This window comes from Equus quagga, chromosome 6 (assembly GCF_021613505.1).
Source record: "Equus quagga isolate Etosha38 chromosome 6, UCLA_HA_Equagga_1.0, whole genome shotgun sequence".
NCBI classification, from domain to species: domain Eukaryota; kingdom Metazoa; phylum Chordata; class Mammalia; order Perissodactyla; family Equidae; genus Equus; species Equus quagga.
The window spans coordinates 13154069-13177277 of NC_060272.1; the positions used below are offsets into that span (position 1 = coordinate 13154069).

Consider the following 23209-nt stretch of genomic DNA (forward strand, 5'->3'; position numbering starts at 1 on the left):
TTTGATGCTATTGTAAATGGAATTGTTTTGCTTTGTCTACTTTTGAATCTTACATAAAAAAGTATGTGTTTACATTTTCACAACTTTTTCAGCGTTATTACGGTACATATATACATACAGAAAGTTTAACACCATGTACAAGAAGGACACCCAGCACCTTGAGGATAGCTGTCACCTCTGGGGAAGAAGAGGGCAGAATGGGATGATACAAAGGAAGGATTTAGCTGTACCTATGAAAGTCTTCTTTTTTCATACAAGATCTGTATAGAATATTGTACATTTGCTCCACTTTCCTCATTTGAAACATCTTATAATTTAAAGTTTTTAAAAATTAAAGAACTCTGAAAACATCGGGTATATGAAGCACTACCATGGGCTAAACAAATATCACTTTGCCTGTACCACCTCTGGGGTCACCAGCCTAGACTGTCACCTCTAGGCTAATTAATTTTTTCTTGATGTGGCAGTGAGTGATCTAGAAAACCAAGTAAACAGTCATCCTAAAAGCAGGGTTCCACACTATTAAAATCTTCATACCAATGAGCCTTTACTTAGTCTACACTATTTAACTGGACTCCTTTCACAATACTGATGTCAAATGAAGCTCAATCCAAATATGCTTAGGAAAAAGGGATACATCGTCAGGAGTACTCACTTCTAATTAGGTTTGATGCTTCTCATAATAGCTAAGTCAATAAATATGAAAAGTAGTTTTTGATACTATATACATTAAGGTAAATATTTTCCAGAGAAATTTTTATGGCATTAATTTTGATGTGTTTTTTTAAACAGCCTTACTTCCTCAGGAGCTAAGAAGTGAAACAGGAGGTAATTCTATGGGAAAAATTCAAAAGACATCACTTGAACTGACAAGCCAATGGTGTCTAGTTTTCCAACACGGAATCTAAAACAAGCACAAAGAAACAGCAGCTCTAAGAAATAATCTGGGCAGTTTTCTTATTAAGGTAATGCTTAGAAAAACACTGTATTAGAGTATCAGATTAACAGTAATACTTCAAATGGTGACTGAGTACAGAACTGAAAATTATGCTAATTTTTGTAAGGTTAACCTTCCCCCAGGAAAATGCTACATTATAATATTAATACTCTTTAGTATTTAATATATACAATTTGCTATGGTTTACAATGCTTTTTTTTTTTTCTTTTGCTGAGGAAGATTCACCCTGAGCCAACATCCATTGCCAATCTTCCTCTTTTAGCTTGAGGAAGATTCACCCTGAGCTAACATGTGTGCAGTCTTCCCCTATTTTATATGTGGGTTGCTGCCACATCATGGCCACCCATGAGTGCTGTAGATACGTGCCCAGGAACCAAACCCAGGCCACCAAAGTGTAGCACAACGAAATTAACCACTAGGCCACAGGGCCAGCCCCTACAAAGCTATTTTTTTAAATGATCAAATAGAAAAGAGGAATATAAAGAATCACGTAAATTAATCGTAAAAATATATCATAAGACAATTGTTTAACTTCATCATAGCTTTCACTTTAAGAGAGTTGAGTGAAATATCTTTTAGTAACAAATGCTTTAACAATTTTGGCATATAGAACAAATCACAAAATTTAAAGACAACCAAGGAGACTATCCTTAATTCTTGAATTAATCTTATTTACTTGGGACTCTGACTACCACATAAGAATGTCAGCTTCTCCAGTGTAACAGCCTAGCACTTATTTAGCACACAGTAGGCATGTAATAAATATTTGCTGAATAAATGAATTCTCACTAATTCTTGACTTGCAGTATTTCTAGCTGGGATTAAGAAACTGCCATACACCTCAAGTCTCACCAGGTCTTATTTCAGTGACATTATATTATTTGGATTTTCATATCCTCTTTAAATCATTTGATAAGAAGTCACTTTTTCCCTAAAACAAAATGACATTTCAATGCAACTTAGCCACAAGAAAAGAGACGTAGATTAAGACAGTATTCATGATCCTAACTATACAGCAGCTGCTGTGGGTTCATGTTGAAAGTGAAAAAAGACACAAGTGAAAATAGTAACTCTTTATGGTATTTTTCTGGCAATCTCCAATCACAGAATTTAAACATATCATTCAGACCACAGTACAAACATTCTATCTTATTGTAACATTGTTCAGTATAGATCAGAATTAAACTAAAGCAGTTCTGTCATGGATACTATGCAAGGGCCTAAATTCTTGAAAACAAAAGGAATGTCACCATAAGGTAAATAAGCTCAAGCATGTCTCACAACATGAAATCTCAAAAACATGTTCTATGAGGCTTCAGATTACTTGTTTCAAAGCGTGCTCACCTACCACAGCTATCATATGTTTGGAATTTGAATTAAAGATGCTCTTCTCTCTAACAAAGGCAAAAGTATTACTTTCTCAACAACAGAAAAATGAACGAGGTATCAGGAAGTGGGTTGACACTGTGGCTAAATCCAGGAACGCGTTTCCTAATTAACATAAGAGAATAAAAATGCCCATTTACATTCAGCTTCCTAAAGGAGACGAAACAGAGACACGGCTGCATTATAGATTCAAAAAGTGAGAGTCACTGAATAGGTTAAAAATTGCTTTAAATATTCATAGATAATTTCAAGATTACAAAAAAATAAAGAAAAACTCACAGAGAAGGTGGGCCCGCTGTTTGATGCTACAACAGTATGAACTTCATCGTGCAATTTTATTGAGAGCTCCCAGCTGGCCACTTGTGGTTTAATAATAGGTACTCTGAAGTAGAAAGAAAAGAAACAGTTACTAATTTTATATTAGTCTCTCTCAGTAAACTGATTTTCCTCTCACATTAAGTGTGCAGGGTAAAACTGCCAAAAGCTGTATTTTAGAACATTTTATTTCAAAAGGTTCTATTCTTGGAAAAAAGCTCTTGGATTTAAACTAGAGGGGTTAAAAACAAACAAACAAAAAACACAGAGACACTCCCAAGACACAGCAGTCACTGGGTATAAGTGTGGTACCCTCATGTAGTCTGTGAATTTGAGTTGCTTAATTGTGACAGTCCTTCAAAAATTAATCTTCCTTAAGCAAGATTAATTTCTTTTCAATATTTGGTTACTGTTCAAGACTATTTTTAAAAAATTACAATGCAAGTCTTTTCTTTTATCCAGGTTTCTTGTGCTATAATTCATACACAAAAAAACTGCACATAGGGGCTGGCCTGGTGGCACAGTGGTTAAGTTTGCACATTCCACTTTGGCAGCCCAGGGTTCGCCAGTTCGGATCCCAGATGTGGACACTGCCCAGCTTCACAAGCCATGCTGTGGTAGGTGTCCTACATATAAAGTGGAGGAAGATGGGCATGGATGTTAGCTCAGGGCCAGTCTTCCTCAGCAAAAAGAGGATTGGCAGTGGATGTTACCTCAGGGCTAATCTTCCTCAAAAGTAAACAAAAAAAACCAAAAGAACTGCACATAATTGGGGCCAGGCAGTGGCGCAGTGGTTAAGTTCACATGTTCCGCTTTGGTAGCCCAGGGTTTACCTGTTCGGATGCCAGGTGTAGACCTATGCATGGCTTATAAAGCCATCCTGTGGCAGGCACCCTACATATAAAGTAGAGGAAGATGGGCACTGATGTTAGTTCAGGGCCCATCTTCCTCAGCAAAAAAAGAAGAGGATTGGCGGCAGATGTTAGTTCAGGGCTAATCTTCCTCAAAAAAAAAAAAAACAAAACTGAAATAATTAACACACACAATTCGGTGAGTTTGGTGTTTATTCCCTTGTGTCACCATCACCACAAGCAAGGTAATAAACATACCCGTCACCTCCCAAAGTCTTCTTGTGTCCCTTTGTTTTTGTTTTGATTTTTAGTTTGTTTGTTTTGGTAAGAGTACAACATCAATGATACTAGTCAATGCACAGGTCTTTTCTTGTGTATGATCAATATTATATGGAGAAAAATTGGGTCAAGCAGCCAGAGACAAAAACATTTTTAGAATACAAATCTTTCTCACAATTTTTTAAAGTAACAAAATTCTATTGATTTTTGAATTAACCTAATTTAAGTCTTGCATGTTTACATTATTTATAGTTGTGACATAATATCTACTAAGTGCCAAACAAGTAGCATCCAGACTCTGGCTTAAGTCCTAGTTCTGAAAAAATGTTGTGGGTTATGTTTGAATTTACCCCTGAATTTCGAAAGAATTCTCTGCATACTCAATTTTAAAAAAGTCGTAGTCACAAAAACTATCATTATAATCAAATCACCTCTAGACAATGTCTAATGAAGGATGTTAATAACTTAGGTGAATATTTGTATTTGGCCCACTATTTACTGATTTATTTTCTGAAGACAAATATTTTAAATGTTATAGAAATAAAAATTCAAGTAAAAAAATGCATCAACAAATCAACAATAATGCCCACTGTAGGCCTAGAAGATCCTTTCTTGGCAATTTGAAGAGGGCTGTTTCAGAGGACAAAGCTTCACCCATGAGAGCTTGAGAGAACAACATGGGAGCACACAGGAGGGAGAGAAGGCGGAGCGGAGAGGGGAGAGAGACGAAGGCATGGGGCAGAGAGAGGAAAGGGAGGAGGGCTGTGGCATCCCACCTCGACCTCCGTTTGGGCGCTCCATTTTACAGGGCATTTGCTTGTTTCTGCTTGTCTCTCCCATTGGCCTGTGAGCTCCTAAAAGACCAAGATCATGCCTTATTTTTATATCTCCAGCCCCCTGCACAGGTTGGGGAGAAAGGGCTGAGTGTGGGCGAGTAGGAAAGAATTTGAGAGGCATCTGCTATGCACCAAGCACTGCACAGGAGGGGCCGTGTCACCCAAGGAGCACAGCAGGAGCTCCTGAAGGAGGGTGAACCTCAGGCTCCGGGATTACTACCCAGCGGTTCTTGAACGACGTAGATGACCTCACTGGACTGCACTTTGTTCACCTTCCAATGGGGGCAACACCTGACCTCTCAGGGGTATTGTATGACAGAAATAACCCCATGGCTAGTTTACTGTGCAACACGGCTTCCTTAAATCTTTGCTATCCTCGGTAACTACGTTACCCTCCTGCTCAAGAACTGTTCCATGGTTTTCTACTTCTTACCAGGTTAAATCTTAATTAAACTACCTACTACTTAAGTTTCTTAAAAATAAGGCCCTACTCTTTGTATTCAATTTCATTTCTGAATATTCTCTGACTTGTACATCTGCTAGGGCCAAGCCCTTAAACTGCTTTACAAACCAAGCCAAGCCAAGCAGGAGAACTAAGCACACTGGTTACAAACTCAGGCTCTAGTGACTTGCAGAAACTGGTACAAAACCCAGCTTTGCCATTAACTAGTTCTGACCTTGAGCAAATGGCTTTTTTGTTCTCAGTTCCCTTATGTAAAAAAGATAATAACTGTATCTGCATCACAGTGATATATTGAGGATTAAATGATACATGTCAATGTTAACTTGTATTATTATGATCAGCCCCAACTCTAGGCCTATACTCCTTTCCCCGCATCACTGAAATCCCTTTATTCCTTCTCCTCTCTGCTTCTCAAACTAAGATTTTTCAAGAAAAATATTCTCTCTTAAACTGTTCCCTAATCACAACACAAACTTCAGTGATCTCTCTTCTACTTAACCTATTTTACATGCTTAATATTTTTCACAATTTAGTGACCCAGTGGAGGTCACTCTTTCAAGTAAATGTGAGACCCTTTTTAGTTATGCGACAAGTCTGTTTCCAGAGGAGCTGGGAAATTGTTGATCCTGACATCCTGTTTGAGCCCAGAATGCGTTTTCCCACCGAAAGCAATCTTATAGATGGTGGCGACATAGAGGTGCCATTCTTCAGAACCTAACTATTTATTTTTCCATTGTTTTATTTTGATCCACATCTGTTTCATATATGCTATAACCTGCCCCAAGAGGGACCTTGTACAAAGAACACAGGCTCTTTTGAGTTGAAAGCTGAGGTCTCATCTCAGCCCCTTCTCTTACTAGCAACGTCCCAGGGAACTCATTCAATCGTTTTGAACCAAAGTTTCCACACCTGTAAAATACGGATCAGAGCAGAGGTGGGGAGGTGACAGGGGAGAGCTGTTGCTTCTTCTGAGCACACAACTCCTGAAGTGGCACATCTATAACAATTTCTTTTAAGGTGATACGTTAACAGATATAGGAAAGAGGCTTCACTGTGAAAGCAAGACCTTGAGATACTACAAAAAGATGGTGAAACAGTGGAATCTCTTCATGAGTTCACTCTTTTACAATCAAAATTTGCTAGGATTCCTTCTGGCTTTTACATAACTTGGACAGTAGTTCTGTTTTGTTTTTAAATAAAGTGAATGGGGTTGGGCATATGTGCTAAATATAAATATCAATAAGTTCTGCAGCAGAAATAAAATATAAAGATAATAATACATAGCGACCTGAAAGTACATATGCTCTATTTCTGCAAAATCATTGAAATTACATGAATAATAATTACTTCAAAACAGTGATATCAATTCCACTAGCACACACACGTTTATAATGGTAACAATCACCTAAATTGTAATTCTAGAAGAGAATTACATTTATCCACTGAATTCAAAATAGTCTCTAAGGAGATTTTTATGAACAACTCTCTGAAAAGAGGGGGAAAAAGTCTTAGATCTTCACTCACTTCACCACAGTAATGATACCCAGAAAATAGCTTCCTTTACTGAAGTGTCTAGTGAAAGAGGCTGCCATCTAATCAAAAATTTCATCTCTACAACTTATTAGTTATCTGCAAAGCTGATATCATTTAAGCTACTACTTCAAAACACAAACAAAACCCAAAAACCCCAGTAAAAAAGAATTCACATAAACAGCTACTTGCAAAGCAAATCAAATAATAGCTTTTACCCAGACCTGTCTACTTTGATTATCATCAGTCAGCCAGAATGAGTATGTTCAACAAAACTAAAATTTTCCATATTTTATGGTAAAAACCGCCAGCTGATTATCACAAATGTTAATGCTAATATACTTATTGGAATATTTTACTCAAAAAAGTGGAAGCAATACTCAAATACATTGCTATTGCATGTCTTTTTAAAGCAGATTTTGTGTAAACATAACAGCATCTTTAGCTATCAAGGATTATAAGCATCTCAAAACCACATTATCAGACACTCAGAAAAGCTGGTTTTCAATTGCGCCATCACCTATTTAGGAGTAAAATACTGAGTTAAAACAATGTTAGTGGTCAAAGAATCATTAAGCAATCCTTCATCATAACTTTCACAGTGGGTGGTCTGTAAAATGATCAAGAATAATATGCTGCATTCCATAGCCACAGAGGTCAGCTTCTGCATACAAATCTTTGCAGGAAGAAAAAGGCCTTCAGAAAACTGGGCCATTCATCTGAACCAAGTTCAGAGAATTTCCAGCTCGGTGAAAAGATATGTTATGCAAGCACATAGATGTATTCAGTGGGGGTAGACAGAACCAGCTACATGGAGACTACAAAGGAGCCCTCCCATGGTTCATGAATAAGTCGAGGAAATGATCAGAAAAAAAAAGGGAGAGATGTTTAGACAGATGGCCCACTTAAAATGCCTGAAACAGGGCATAAGCAATTTTAATGAAACTTTAGATCTGGCATATGAATTGTTTCTTATTTCCTCCAGGGGAAAAAAAAATCTAAAGACAAAAATTCAGCAATTCACTGAAAAACCCACCTTCAGCAAGTTGGGATGGATGAAGAGTCACAAATAAAAGTTTCATTAGTGCCATAAATTCATATAAAATTCTTTCCAGAGCCATCAGCTATCAAAATGAATATAAAAAGCATGGAATGAACAGATTAAAGGAATTTTAAACAGAAGTCTACTGCCAAACCAAACAAAAATCTAAGCCTTATTATGTGAGAACTTACAACACTCCAACATTAAAGTTCATCACAGCAGAAGAAAGATAAAAGCAGCATTTTCAGAGAACCTCTTCAAAGCTAGGAATTGTCATAGTGAAGGAAGAGAATTCTGCCTATATGCAATTTAAAACGCGTCCGTTAGAATACACGAGACTATGTAGAAGAGCATGAATCACAAAATAGTGCCTAGAAATAGGGAACGTCCCCAGGTTTGGTGTCATTAGCATTACACATAATTATACAAATGACACCTGAATCTAGAAATGAATAATAACATTACTTATAATCTTACATATTTTATTATCATGCAGATCCTATTTCCTTCTTCCACCAATAAGGGTTTAGATTCTCAATTTAAACTTTGGGCACAATTAGTCAGGAAAAGGCAATGTAGTATAGCCATCACCCCTGCAGACCCTACAGTCTGACTGACCACTGACCACAAAAGCTATGTGAGTTTTTACAAGTTACTATCCACTTTGTGTCTCAGTTTTCTTATCAGTAAGACAAAGATAATAAGAATACCTAATTCACATGTTGGTTAAAAGAGATAAAAGGTGTAAAATGCTTAGACTAGTGCTTGGCACATAAATGCTAAATAAGAGTTATCATTACCATTATCATAATTCAGTGCAATAAAATCTGAAATCTTCCTCCACTATTTCAACCTGTTATGTTTTTTTAAATATTAATATACAATTTTAATACAGCGAAATTCAAAAAATCTTAAACTCCATCATTTACCTTTCCAGTAAATCTGCCCCTTCTCCCCAGTAGTTCGACTATAGATTAGACTAAAACTTTATATAAACAGACTCCAAAAATATGCACTCTTGTGTTTGGCCTTTTTTTGCCCAATATAATGTTTTTGAGGTTTGTTCATGTTGAATAGTTCATTCTTTTTTAATTGCTGAATAGTACTCTATTGTACAAGCACACTAAAATTAGTTCATTTTTCTGTTGATGTGAATCTGGGTTGTTTCCAGTTTGGGGCTCTTAGGAACAAAGCTGCTATGAACATTCTTTGTACAAGCATTTTTTGAGAACATATGTCTTTATTTCTTGTGGGTAAAAAAATCCAGGAGTGGAAATACTATGGTAGACATGTTTAATTTTATAAAAACTGCCAAATTATTTTCCAAAGTATTAAAACATATCTATCCTCCCACCAGCAGTGGAGTTTGCTCCATATGCTTGCCACCATTTGGTGGTATTAGTCTTTCTACTTCCAGCCAGACAGGTGGCTGAGAAACCACATCTCATTAGAGTTTAACGTACGTTTCCCTTATGAGTAATAATGTTGAGCACCTCAACATTAGTGCTTATTAGCCACTTGTATTCAAGTTTTTGCCCATTTTTTATCACTACGTTGGCCTATTATTGAATTGTGGGAGTTCTTTATTTTAGATAGAAATCTCCCTCAGATTCACGTATTGTGAATATTTTCTCCTCTTTGGCTTGCTTATTAATTTTCTTAAAAATGTCTTAACTTCAGCAGTTTTTTTTAAATTAATAGACAATTTTTTAGAGCAGTCTTAGGTTTTCAGACAAATTGAGCAGGAAGTACTGAATTCCTATATATACCCTCATTCACTAAACCCCCAACACAGTGTCCCCATTATTAACATCTTGCATTAATGTGGTACATTTGTTACAACTGATGAGCCAATATTGATGCATTACTATTAACTAAAGTACACAGTTTACATTAGGGTTCACTCTTTCTGCTGTACATTCTACAGGTTTGAACAAATATATAACGACATGTATCCACCATTAAGATCTCACATAGAATAGTTTCACTGCCCTAAAAATCCCCAGTGATCTTCAACCTATTCAACCTTCCTTCCTTCCCCTTGAATCCCTGGCAACCACTGACCTTTACTATCTCTCTAGTTTTGCTTTTCCCAAAATACCATATAGCTAAAATCATACAGAATGTAGCTTTTTCCGATTGGCTTCTTTCACTTAGTAATATGCATTTAAGGTTCCTCCATGTCTTTTTATGGCTTGATAGCTCATTTCTTTTTATAACTGAACAATATTATGTTGTCTGGATGTACCACAGTTTACTTATCCATTCACCTACTGAAGGACTCTTGCTTACTTCTAAGTTTTGGCAATTATGAGTAGAGCTGCTATAAACATTCATATGAACCTTTTAGTGTGGTCATGTTTTCAACTCCTTTGGGTAAATATCCAAATAGTATAAGGACCACAACTACTGGATCATATGGTAAGAGGAAGATGTTTAGTTTCCTAAGACACTACCAAACTATTCCAAAGCGGCTGCTCCGTTTTGCATTGCCATCAGCAATGAGGAACAGTCCCTGCTGCTTCACAGCTTCACAAGCAGTTGGTATTGTCAAGGTTTTGAATTTTAGTCATTCTGGTAGGCATGCAATGATATCTCTTTGTTGTTTAATGGAAATTTTTAATAAAAACATCGTATTAATTTTTCCTTTTATGCTTAGTGCTTTTATGTTCTTGCTAAGAAGTATTTTGCCTATACCGAGGCCCACAGGATGTGCTCATATGCTCTCCTCTAGAGGTTTTCCATGTAGGCCTATGATTCATCTCTAATTTTCTTGTGTGATGCGAGATAGGGGTGGAGGTTCATCTAGTTGTTTCAAGAAAATTTGTAGACAAAGTTCTGTAATTTTGTTCATCTGTAAGACTGTATTAGTTATTTTAGATCCCTTTGCATTTTCATAAAAATTTCAAAACGAACAGGTTAATTTCTTCTCCTTCCTCCCCAAAACAACCCTAAGGGATGATGATTGGGCCCACAGTGAATTTATTCATTAATGGAAGGAGAAGGGACACCTTAATATTTTCTCCTCTTACCCATGACAATGATACAGCTCTCATTTTTTTAACTTATTTTTGCTGAGGAAGATTAGCCCCAAGCTAACAACTGCACCAATCCTCCTCCACTTTATATGTGGGTCACTGCCACAGCATGGCTGATGAGTGGTGTCGGTCTGCACCCAGGATCCAAACCTGTGACCCCAGGCCACTGAAGCAAAGAGTGCCGAACTCTACCACTATGCCCTGGGGCCAGCCTCTTATCTTTTTACATTTTGAATTTCTCTTAGCAATGTGTGGCAGTCTTGACTCTCTCTTGTTAAATTTATATCTATTTTTGTTTTAGTTTTGTTAGTTGTATCATAGATTCCTTAGAGTTTTCTTAAGCAACCTATTAAGTTGTTCTGGAAAGCTTCCTTTCCAATCTTTATGCTTTACCATTTTTTCATGCCTTAGTACTCTGACTAGTGACAGTCTTGAATTTATTTTGTTAAAGTATTTACTAAGTATTTTTATGCTATATTAAATGGATCTTTACTTTTCATTTTCTCATTGGAGCTGGTTTATGAAACACAATTTATATTTGACTGACTTTTCATCCTACAACTTTGCTAAATTTATTCTAGTAATTGTTTTATAGATTCTTTAAGGTTTTCTAAGCAAACCATTATGTACTCTGTGAACAACTTTACTTCTCCCTTTCTGATCTCCATGCCTTTTATTTCTTTTTATTTCCTATTGTACTGGCTAGGATATCTAGTATAATGTTGAATAAAAGTGATAAATACAGACAACTCTGCCCTGTTCCCAATCTGAAGAAAACAACTTTCAATATGCTTCACATATTTTTTGCCCTTTTCTATTCTTGTTCCTTTTGTAGCTCCAAATACATGTAAGTTAGATTTCCTGATATTATCCCCAGGTCACAGAGGCCTTCCTCAATTTTTTAAAATATCTTTTTTCTCTTCCTCAGAGTGTGTAATTTCTGTTCTTCTAAGTTCACCAATTCTTATTTTCTGCCAGCACCAATATGCTTTTCAGCCTATCCAGTAAATTTTCCATTACAGATATAATACACATTAGATCTAGAATTTCTACTTGGTAATTTGTAATAGTTTCCAGTTCAATGCTGATTTTCCTTATCAGTTCCCTCATGTTATCTTTAATACTTGAAAATAATTTTAATAGTCCGTGAATTCACCTTCTTAGTAATCTCACAGTTGGTTTCTACTGACTGCCTTTTTTTTTTAAATTTTTTTTTTATTAATGTTATGATAGATTACAACCTTGTGAGATTTCAGTTGTACATTATCGTTAGTCATGTTGTGGGTACACCTCTTCCCCCTTTGTGCCCTCCCCCCACTCCCCCTTTTCCCTGTTAACCACCGATCAGATCTCCTTGTCAATATGTTAACTTCCACCTATGAGTGGAGTCATATAGAGTTCGTCTTTCTCTGACTGGCTTATTTCGCTTAACATAATACCCTCGAGGTCCATCCACGTTGCTGCAAATGGGCCAATTTTGTCTTTTTTTATGGCTGAGTAGTATTCTATTGTGTATCTATACCATATCTTCTTTATCCAATCATCAGTTTCTGGGCATGTAAGTTGGTTCCATGTCTTGGCTATTGTAAATAATGATGAACATAGGGGTGCAAGGGACTCTTGGGATTTCTGATTTCAGGTTTTTAGGATAGATACCCAGTAATGGGATGGCTGGGTCATAGGGTATTTCTATTTTTAACTTTTTGAGAAATCTCCATACTGTTTTCCATAGTGGCTGTACCAGTTTGCATTCCCACCAACAGTGTATGAGGGTTCCTTTTTCTCCACAACCTCTCCAACATTTGTCGCTCTTGGTTTTGGATGTTTTTGCCAATCTACCGGGTATAAGGTGATATCTTAGTGTAGTTTTGATTTGCATTTCCCTCTACTGACTGCTTTTTGTCCTATGGTTCAGCTTTAATTCTTGACTGTATGCCAAGTGAATTTTTATTGTATAATTGATTGTGGATATGTTGGAGACTCTAGTTTTCCTGTTATCTTCCCCTGAAAAGAACTGATTTTTATTACAACAGGAAGTTGAATTATTGGCTGATCAGATCACCCAAAGTGATGGAAGCTTGCCTTTATGCTGTGCTAGGATGTGTCTATTTGGTTTTGCTCTTAGTGAATTAAAAGTCCAAATCACTTACTCCAAAACCATAGTGTTTTCTCCTAACACATGGTCCTCCTAGGGTTTTAGTGGAAAATTCAAGGTGTTTACAAGCCCCTCAAATTTGGTGAGACTCAAATTCCAAACATTATCATCTCCTTGGTGGGCAGCAACTGAAATTTCAGCTCAGTTCATTCAGCCTTCCAGCAGGGTTTATATGTTGGGTTCCATGGAGTCTTCTTTATACATGCATATTTCAGTGATCAACCAACAAGTTGAGGGAAGCTAAATTCAGATATGGAACTCCTCACTCTGTTGCACTTTTTTGCCATGATATCCCTGCTCAATTTCCAGCAGTTCTGACAACTCTGAGAATCATTCCCAAGACCTCAAACCAATAAGCTTATGGCTAACTGCTTGAGTTCCAGCCATGCTCTGGTGCATACAATGGTGACTGTCCTCAGGGGAAAGGTCAGGTAAATGTGGATCTCATCCGTGTGTTTTCCTTCTATGAAGAGTCAAAATCTTCAAATTCGTACTGCTTTTAGTTGTTCTCCAGAGCCTTCAAGTAGTTGTCTATCTTCCCCAGAGTTTATAATTGTTATCTAGAGGAGGGTTAGTTGGAAATAAGCTACACCACCACTGCAGGAACTGGAACTTCTCTCATGTTGTTTTAGCTTTGGATCACTCACATTCAAAGGTAGAGGAGGAAAGAAAGGATGGAAGAATACCGGATCACATATGTGCACCACTTCTGCCTGCCAGGTAGTAGCCTGAGAACACCTGATGCCTCAAATTGCAAAGGTTATTCACATCACTAAATTCTGAGCAGTCATACAAATGTATCTTATAATTGTGAGAAGACATTCTTAATAAAGACTCCATCATGCTAAAGAAAGATACAATGATGTCTCATTTTAATTCCTAAAATTTGAACTTCTATTATACCGCTAGGAAAATAAATTCTTAAATATAAAATACATAACAAATTTTTAAATTTTTAAACAGCTTTATTGACATAAAATTGTGTACCCATCACCACAAGCAATTTTAAAACATTTTTATAACCCCCAAAAGGAAATTTTGGACTCATTAGCACCTCCAACCTCTGCAACTCTACACAACTACTAACGGACTTTCTATTTCCATGCTTTGCTTATTCTAGGCATTTCATATAAACAGAATGACAAAATTTGTGTCTATTGTGATTGTCTTATTTCATTTAGCACAGTGATTTCAAATTTCGTCCACGTTGTAGGAAGTATCAATACTTCATTTATTTTTATTGCTGAATAATATTCTATTATATAAATATGTCACATTTCATCTAATATTACATATCCACTTATCATTTCATGGACATTAGGGCTGTTTCCACTGTTTGCTTATTATTAAAAATGCACATTCGTGAATGTTTGTATACAACATTTGTATGGACAAATTGTTTCATTTCCCTTGGTTAAATACCTAGGAGTGGAATAGCTGGGTTATGTGGTAATGCCTTACATTTTGAGAAACTGCCAAATTATTTCCAGGCTTGCACCATTTTACTCATAAATTTCCACTAGGAATGTATGAAGGTTCCAATTTCTCCACTTCCTCACTAACATTTTGTTATTGTCTGTCTTCGATTACAGCCATCCTGGTAGGTGTAAAGTGGTTTTGATTTGCATCTCCCTAAAGACTAATGATGTTGAGCATTTTTTCATGGGCTTGTTGGATATCTGTATATCTTCTCTGGAAAGATTTCTATTCATGTCCTTTGCCCATTTTTTAATTGGGTTGTCTTTTTATGAGTTAAAAGAGTTCTTTATTCTAGATAAAAGTCTCTCATCGAATATATGATCTGCAGGTATTTTCTCCCATTCAGTAGTTCTTTTCACTCTTTTGATGCTACTCTTTAAAGCATAAAAGCTTTTAATTTTGATGAAGTCCAATTTATCTATTTTTTTCTTTTGTTGCTTGTGATTTTGGCATCTTACATAAGAAATCATTGCTTAACCAAAAGTAACAAAGATTAACTCCTACATTTTCTTCTAACAGTTTTGTAGTTTAGTTATTACTTCTAGGTCTATGATTTTTGTGTGTGGTGTAGGGAGGAACCAACTTCAATCTTTGCATGAAGATATCCAGTTGCCCCAGCAGCATTTATTGAAGATTATTCTTTATTCATTGAATTATCTTCATACACTTGTTCAAAGCAACTGCTTATAGTGTAACAATTTATTTTTGGACTCTCAACTCTATTCCATTGTTCAACACATCTATCCCTATGTCAGTACCATACTGTCTTGATTACTGTAGCTTTGTAATAAGTTTTGAAATCGGGAAGTATGAGTTCCCCAGTTTCGCTCTTCTTTTTCAAGACTGTTTTGGCCATGTCTTGTCCATGGCTTAGTCTCTTGCATTTTCATACAAATTTTGGAACTGCAAGACTATTTCTGCAAAAACTACAGCTGAGATTTTGATAAGTGCACCAAATCTGTATATCATGTTGGTGAGTATTACCACCTTAATATTAGGTCTTCTGATCCACAAATGTGGGATGTTTATCCATTTATTTAAGTTCTCTTTAATTTATTTCAACCACTATTTTGTAGTTCACAGCATGCAAGTCTTGCACTTCTTTTAAAAAATGTATGCTTAAGTATTATATTCTTTATGGTAATATTGTAAATAAAATTATTAATTTCATTTTTGGTTTGTACACCCCTACTGTATAAAAATAAATATTTGCATATTATTCTTATATCCTGCAACCTTGCAAAACTCATTTGTTAGTCCTAATAAATCTTTTGTGATCCTTAAGATTTTCTACATATAAGACCACGTCATCTGCCAATAGATATAATGTCACTTCTTCTCCATCTTGATACCTTTTCTTTTTCTTGCCAACATACTCTAAGTAGGAACTCCAGTAGTACAATGTCGACAAAAAGTAACAACAAACAACCTTGTCTTATTCCTGACCTTAGGAGGAAACATTCAGTTGTATATCATTAAATATAATGTTAGCTGTGGGTTTTTCATACATGGCCTTCATCAGGTTGAGGAAGTTCCCTTCTATTCCTAATCAGTTGAGTGATTTCTATCATAAAATGCTGCTGGATTTTGTCAAATGTTTTTTCTGTACATACTGAGATAATCCTGTGATCTTTCTCCTTCATTCTATTAATATGGTTTATCGCATTGACTGATTTTTAGATATGACACCAACTTTGTATTCCTAGGACAAATCTCATTTGGTTATGGTTTATAATCATTTTATACATTCTTGGATTCAGTTTGCTGGTACTTTGTTAAAGATTTTTGTATTAATATTTATGAGCGATATTGCTCTTCGGTTTTGGTATCACAGTAATACTAGCTTCGTAGAATGAGTTGCAAATTTCCCCTCTTTTTCTATTTTTGGAAGAGTTTGTGAGGGATTAGTATTAATTAATTCCTTTCTAAATACTTCATTGAATTCACCAGTGAAGCCACTTGGTCCTGGGCTCTTATTTCTGGGAAATTTTGTGATGACTAATTTAATCTCTTTCAGGTCTATTCAGATTTTCTAGTTCCTCTTGAGCCAGTAGCTTGCATCTTTCTAGGAATTTCTCCATTGCTAGGTTATCTAATTTGCTGGCATACAATTGTTAACATTATTCCCGTATAAACCCTTTCAATTTCCATAAGGCCAGCATGTACCTCTCCTCTTTCATTACTAATTTTAGCAATTTAAGTCTTCTCTTTCTTTGAATCTAAAGTACGTCTATCATAGGGGCCAGCCCCATGGCCAAGTGGTTAAGTTCGCGCACTCGGCTTCGGCGGCACAGGGTTTCGCCAGTTCTGATGCTGGGCACGGACATGGCACCCCTCATCAAGCCATGCTGAAGCAGCATCCCACAGGCCACAACTAGAAGGACCCACAACTAAAAAAAGTACATACAACTATGTACCAGGGAGCTTTGGGGAGAAAAAGAAATAACAAAATCTTTAAAGTATGTCTATCATAGAAAGCATATAGTTTGATCTTGGTTTTTACCCATTCTGCCAATATCTGTCCTTGATTGGCATGCTTAATCCATTTACATTTAATATAATTACTCATCAAGTAGGATTTACATCTGCCATTTTGCTTTTTGCTTTCTCTGTCATACTTTTTTGTTCTTCTATTCCTTCATTACTGTCTTCTTTGTTTAAATAAATATTTTCTAATGTACCATTTCAATTCCCTTGATGTTTCATTTACTACTTTTTAAAGCTATTTTCTTAGTGGTTACCCCAGGGATTACACTTAGCACCTTATGTTTAAACACTATCATTTGGATTAATGCTAACAATTGCAATAGCATACAGAAAATTTACGCCAGTATAGCATTGTTTCCTCTGCTCTCATTTGTCTTATTGTCATACAAATTACATCTGTATATATTGTGTACCTATCAACTTAGAATGTAATTATTGCATTATGCAGTTGTTTTTTAAATCAGAAAAAAAAAAGGTATTACAAAGTAAACATACACTTTTACTGTCTTTTCTACTTACCAATATAGTAGTCTTTACCCAGTGCTCTTTATCACTTCATGTGCATTTAGGTTTCTCCTTAGTGTCCTTTCACGTCACCCTGAAGAACTTCCTTTCACATTTCTTGTTGAGTAGGTCTGCTAGCAACAGATTTTTTGAGGTTTTGTTTACCTGGGAAGGTCTTCTTAATGTCTCCATTTTCAAAGTCTTGCTGTATATATAGAATTCTTTGTTGACATTCCTTTTTTTAGCTTCAGCACTTTATAAACACCATCCCATTCTCTTCTTGGTCCCACAGTATCTGATGAGATGTGAGCTCTTAATCTTTCTGAGGATCCCTTTTACACGATGGGTCATTTTTCTCTTGCTGCTTTTAAGATTCATTTTGGGTTCTGACAGTTTGACTATAATGTGCATAGGTGTGGCTCTCTACTTGGAGTTTAACAAGCTGCTTGAATGTGCAGGTTAATGTTCTTTATCAAATTTGAGATGTTTTCAGCCAAGATTTCTTTAAATATTCTTTCTGCTCTTCTATGTTTCTTTTCTCCCTCTGGGACTCTCACCATGTATGTTAGTACATTTGATAGTGTCCCACAGGTTTCTGAGGCTCTGTTCATTTTTCTTCTTTTTTCTTTCTGTTCCTCACACTAGACAATCTCAATTGACATCTTCAAATTTGCTGATTGTTTTTTCTGCCACCTCAAATCTACTGCTGAGTCCCTCTAGTGTACTTTTTCACTCTAGGCACTGTACTTTCATCTCTAGAATTTTTATTTGATTTTTTTTATCATTTCTATCTTTTTATTGATATTTTCTATTTAGGGAGACATAGTTGCCATGCTTCCTTTAATTCTTCATATCTGGTTTCCATTCGTCCTTTCAACATATTTTTAACAGGTTACCTAAGGTCACTGTATAATAAGCACATTTGGGCCCCTTCTTGGACAGTTTCTATTGATTTTTTATCCTGTGAATGGGGTATATGTTCATGTTTCTTTGTGTGTTGTAACTTTTCATTGAAAACTGGACATTTAGATACCGTGGCAAACCTGCAAACGAGATCCTTCCCCTCATCAGGATAACAACCTGCACCTTTCCTATAGCTGTCTTCACAGTTGACAATTATCTGTTTAATGTCTGCCTATCTTGTTCTATTTTAAGTTTCCTAAAGGGCACGGACTGGTTTGTTATTACTCTAAACCCAAGCATCTTATTACAAGGAGTACTATTTGTTATTTTTTGAATGATCTAATAACTCGAATCCTGAAGGTAAAATGCTATCATCATTAAATATATATTCATAAATTTACTCTACTGAAAGAAAGTGACCCTGTGAAACAGACAGCCAGCACACTGGTCATCTAGACCAACGTCATCAAGATTCAGAGTCATTAGTTACGTATGAGCACTCAGGATATTAAATTAGCCTGACACACTGTGAGAAATCAAAAATCATATAGAGCACTAAATCATAAAAAGTTTTTAAAAAGATTTTTATGGTATAAAATGAAAAAAACGAGCAGCTTAATTCAGTTTATCCTATAGATTAATGTGAAAATTGAGTGCTTATATAATGAAATATAAGGATACTTAAACAGCTACTATGCCAATATCTTTTAAAATAACAGCGCTTTCAAGCAACATGGGATACTAGTCTCTGTTCTTCCTTTTCTTACATATTTCTCTACATTTCTTAGAATATTCCAAATTTCATAAAATTTATTCATAGAACAAATTTCACTGAAACTATTATTTTGGATAAAAATGAAAAGGTAGCTCTATAAAGAGAAATTCAAGTCTATTCAATTCAAAGAATCCAGATCTAAACATACGCATTTTCATCTTCACTAATCTATCACTTCTATTGAATTATTTATTTTAAGGAAAAGGTAGTACTGAAGTAAATTGATAAACAGATGTCAATAAACATAACGCCCAAACTGATGTCCTCGAAGATACTTTTAATTTCATTATAACACATTTCTTCATCCATCATCAAATACATAAATCATCACGGTCCCTCTCTCTCTCCCTGCGTACATACATATATATACACATATATATACATACACAAGCACACAAATAGAGAAAAAAGCATTATACCGAAAAATCAAGTAACGTCTTCAAAAGATATATTTTTGCATTTGTACCAATTCCACTATTCTTTTAAATTTTTACTTATCTCACTGATAAATCTCCTTAAACTACCTTTAAATCTTTTTTTGGAACAAGGATAAACATAAACATGTACAAATATTCCTCCATTACCTACAGCAAATTGCTTTATACAGATCAGCCAACTTGAAATTTTAATAATAACCTTTGAATTACGTAAATTAATCATCTGACATTTTATTATGAATATAGAGATAGTGTTGATTTAGTTTCAATTCAAAAATCAAGGATTTCATTATCCTATAAAACATATCCAGAGTTCAAAGTATTTAAGGGGGGTTAAACAAAATGCAAACATTTAATGCAACATTAAGCATGTGAAATAAAAACTTGATTGCCTAAAGAAAGCATGCTAGGCTGTTACCCTGGTGACAGGTTAAAAAAGGGATTGTGAGCTAAATAGCTGTATGATATGAAATTAAAATGTTTCACATTGAACAATCCAAAATGAATTGGGAAAGGTTAGAGTAGAGGAGAGAGAAATCAATTCTCCAATGGCAATGGTGAATGGGAAAGAAGTATGAATAGGATTTGCCAGTGGGGTGCAACAGCTGCCAAATATCCTGCAGCCAAAGAATTACAATAATACTGATGAAGTGTGCAAGAGCTTTTGGAATCATTGCAGAGAACAGAGAAATTCTCCTACAATAATGAGGCCATTCTCTCTTCTATTCAGCTCTTATAGTAGAATCAAAGAAAAGAAAAATATTTTTAAATGTAATATTTAGCAAAAAATGTATAAATAGAACAATTTATCCACTTAATATTTTGTGCTTAATCTCATACAGATTTCTAAATCATCCAAGGCAAAGTCATATTAAGTAACTGAAAATATCATAACAGAGATAGTAAAAAGTAAGACAAGCTTAAAGGATAATGACTGAATTAACATTTTCTCCCCTTTTGCTGCTTTCAGGGGATTTATTTGCTCAAATGAAAGTAGATATTTCCAAAGGCATGGTATGACCATGTATGTTTGTGAACCTACACTCAAAGTACTATTTTTTATTATAGTCAGTTATCAGTATATTAACTTCATTGTCACAAGGAAGTAACTTATCTGAGAACAAACAAAACAAGTATGATTCATAAGCTGTATTTTATTGTCATAGATGGTGTAAATGTGTTAATAATTTGATATACTTGTTTACACTCAGAGACATTTAAGCAAGAGAGCCAAAATCCAACTGTCCAACAATACTTGCTTTTCCTTGGGAATTATTTTCACGAGGCTACTTTTTTCTGTTTCTTTCTCCAGTTATCTTTCAAAGATTAAGATCATATTTCAAAAGCTTAAACTTTCATCATCTAATTGAAAACTTAATAATGGGTGAATGAACTATAAATCTAAAACCAGGAAAGGACACTTTTTTAATAGCAAGAAAGAAACTAGATAATTGCCCCTGTCAGGTAAAAATCTCTAAAAAATTGATTCTTCATTTTATCAGGAAGCCAGATGAGGAAAGAAAATACAATACAACGTAGACACGACGACTGCAATCCAAGTGAGTGTTATTTTCCATTACGCATCTGTGACTATGAGTTAAACTGATGACAGGCTCTGCAGCCAGTCAAGATACTTGATGTGTTCTCCTAAGTATGAGCTTAAAGTGGTGGTTATACTCTGACTCCATATGCACAAAGTAATCCTCTACAAAAGTAAACGTTACATTTTATAAAACCTTTCAGGCTGACGTCTTTTCCTCAGCATTATCACAGGCCATAGTGAAGGTGTTCTTGTTCCTGAGTCTTTAACTTCTGCTCAAACATCAAGAGAGAGACTAGAAGGGTCTGCCTCATACAATTCAATCAGGATCAGAGCTGAAAAGGATTTCAGGAATCATCCAATCCAACACTGCCATTTCTCAGAGGAGGAAACTGAAGGCTTATACCAACCACCTTGACACTTGGTAGTGGTGCTGGGACCAAAATCCCCACTCCTGACACCTCACTCAGTGCTGCTTCCACTGCACCATGCCAACCACTCTGACGTTTCAGTGCCAGGGGAATGAGCCAAAAGAACTGAAGATGACATAATCTTCCTAGCCAGAATGACTGAATAGAGGGATTGCCATAAATAAAACAAGCTCTAGAGAATTCTATGTATGCATTTACAGTGTTTAAGGGATGTGGGGTGCACAACAGAACTCTGTGCTGCCAGCGACCACTAATATCACATATCCTCATGCAAAGCGATTCTCTGGATTTATCAATCTATAAAAGCAAGATTTTCTATCATATGTTGATTTTCTGTGTGTGTGTGTGAGGAAGACTGGACCTGAGCTAACATCTGTTGCCAATCTTCCTCTTTTGGCTTGAGGAAGATTGTCCTCGAGCTAAAATCTGTGCCCATCTTCCTCTATTTTATATGTGAGATGCTGCCACAGCGTGGCTCAATGAGCAGGGTATAGGTCTGTGCTCAGGATCCAAACCGGTGAACCCCAGGCCACAGAAGCAGAACATGTGAACTTATGCACTACGTCATCAGGCTGGCCTCAATCATATGTTAATTTTTTTAAGTACTAATGTTGCACAGTCTTTGAAAACCACTTTTTCATAAATTATTTAATACAAAGAAATGTTGACAACATAATGGCATGTCAAAAAAAAAAGATACCTCTTCAAGTAGAATGGCCCATTTTCTGTAAAATCAAAATAAGGCATTAACTATATGTACATATATAGAAAAAATGCAAATCCTCATAAGAGTTGCTGGTATTTGCAGTCTTCAATTTCTCTTTTTCCATGTTTCTTGAACCCCCATCAATCCAACTTTAACCATCACTTCCCAATCAACATTCTTGAAAACTGCTCTTATCAAGGTCTCCTATGAGCTCCACATTACTAAACTCAATGGTCAGTAGTCACTTTTCATTATTTGATCTATTTCAGTTGAACACGCCTGCTTCCTTGAACCTTTTCTTTGCTTGACTCTCCAAACCACCCACTTTTCCACCTAACTCCTCTGCTATTCCTTCTCAGTTTCCTTTGCTAGATCCACTTTCTCTTCCTGACTCGTTACTATGGAGTGTTCCAAGGCTCAGGCCTAGGACCTCTACTCCTAACTGGTCTCCTGGCTCCCACTCTGACCCCATTAGTCATTTACAACACTGCAGCCACAATGATCTTGCTAATGCACATGTCACACCAAGCTCTTCTTTGCTCAAGATCCTGCAGTGGCCCCTCATCCCACTCGGTGAAAGCCTGAGTCCCTACAACAGCCTACCTAATACAACTCCATCTCTGCTACTCTATAACTTGCTTACTCCTCTGAAGTTGCATTGGCCTCCTTGCTCTTTATCCAACAGGCCAGGCATACTTTGACCTCCGGTGCTTTACATTTGCTATCTCCTCTGACTGGTAGGTTCTTCTTCCAGATAGTCACATGACTCACTCCCTTCCTCCTGCAGGCCTTTGCTCTAATGGTTGCCAAGCAATGGGAGGAGAGGAAATGAGAAGTTGTTCAATGGGTATAGTATTTCAATTCTGAAAGATGAAAATTCTAGAGATCTGTTGCACAACATTGTGCACATAGTTAATACTAAGGTACTGTACATTTAAAAATGGTTAAGATGGTATTTATGTTATGCGTTTTTTCCACAATAAAAAAAATACAAATATCAGTAGTTTCTCTTTATAATATCAATCATTTAGAAAAAGAGAAAAAGATCCCATGAATAATACTACAATATATAAACAACCTAAGAATAACACAAA

General features: G+C 35.9%; 1 protein-coding gene across 1 annotated transcript in view; it reads right to left on the minus strand.

Annotated features, from left to right (window-relative positions):
* Positions 1–23209, minus strand: part of PCCA (propionyl-CoA carboxylase subunit alpha) — a 438123-nt gene that overhangs the window by 137497 nt on the left and 277417 nt on the right. The window contains exon 19 of the mRNA XM_046664150.1: positions 2624–2726. Within this exon, the coding sequence (XP_046520106.1) occupies positions 2624–2726 (103 nt within the window). The remainder of the gene's footprint in view (positions 1–2623; positions 2727–23209) is intronic.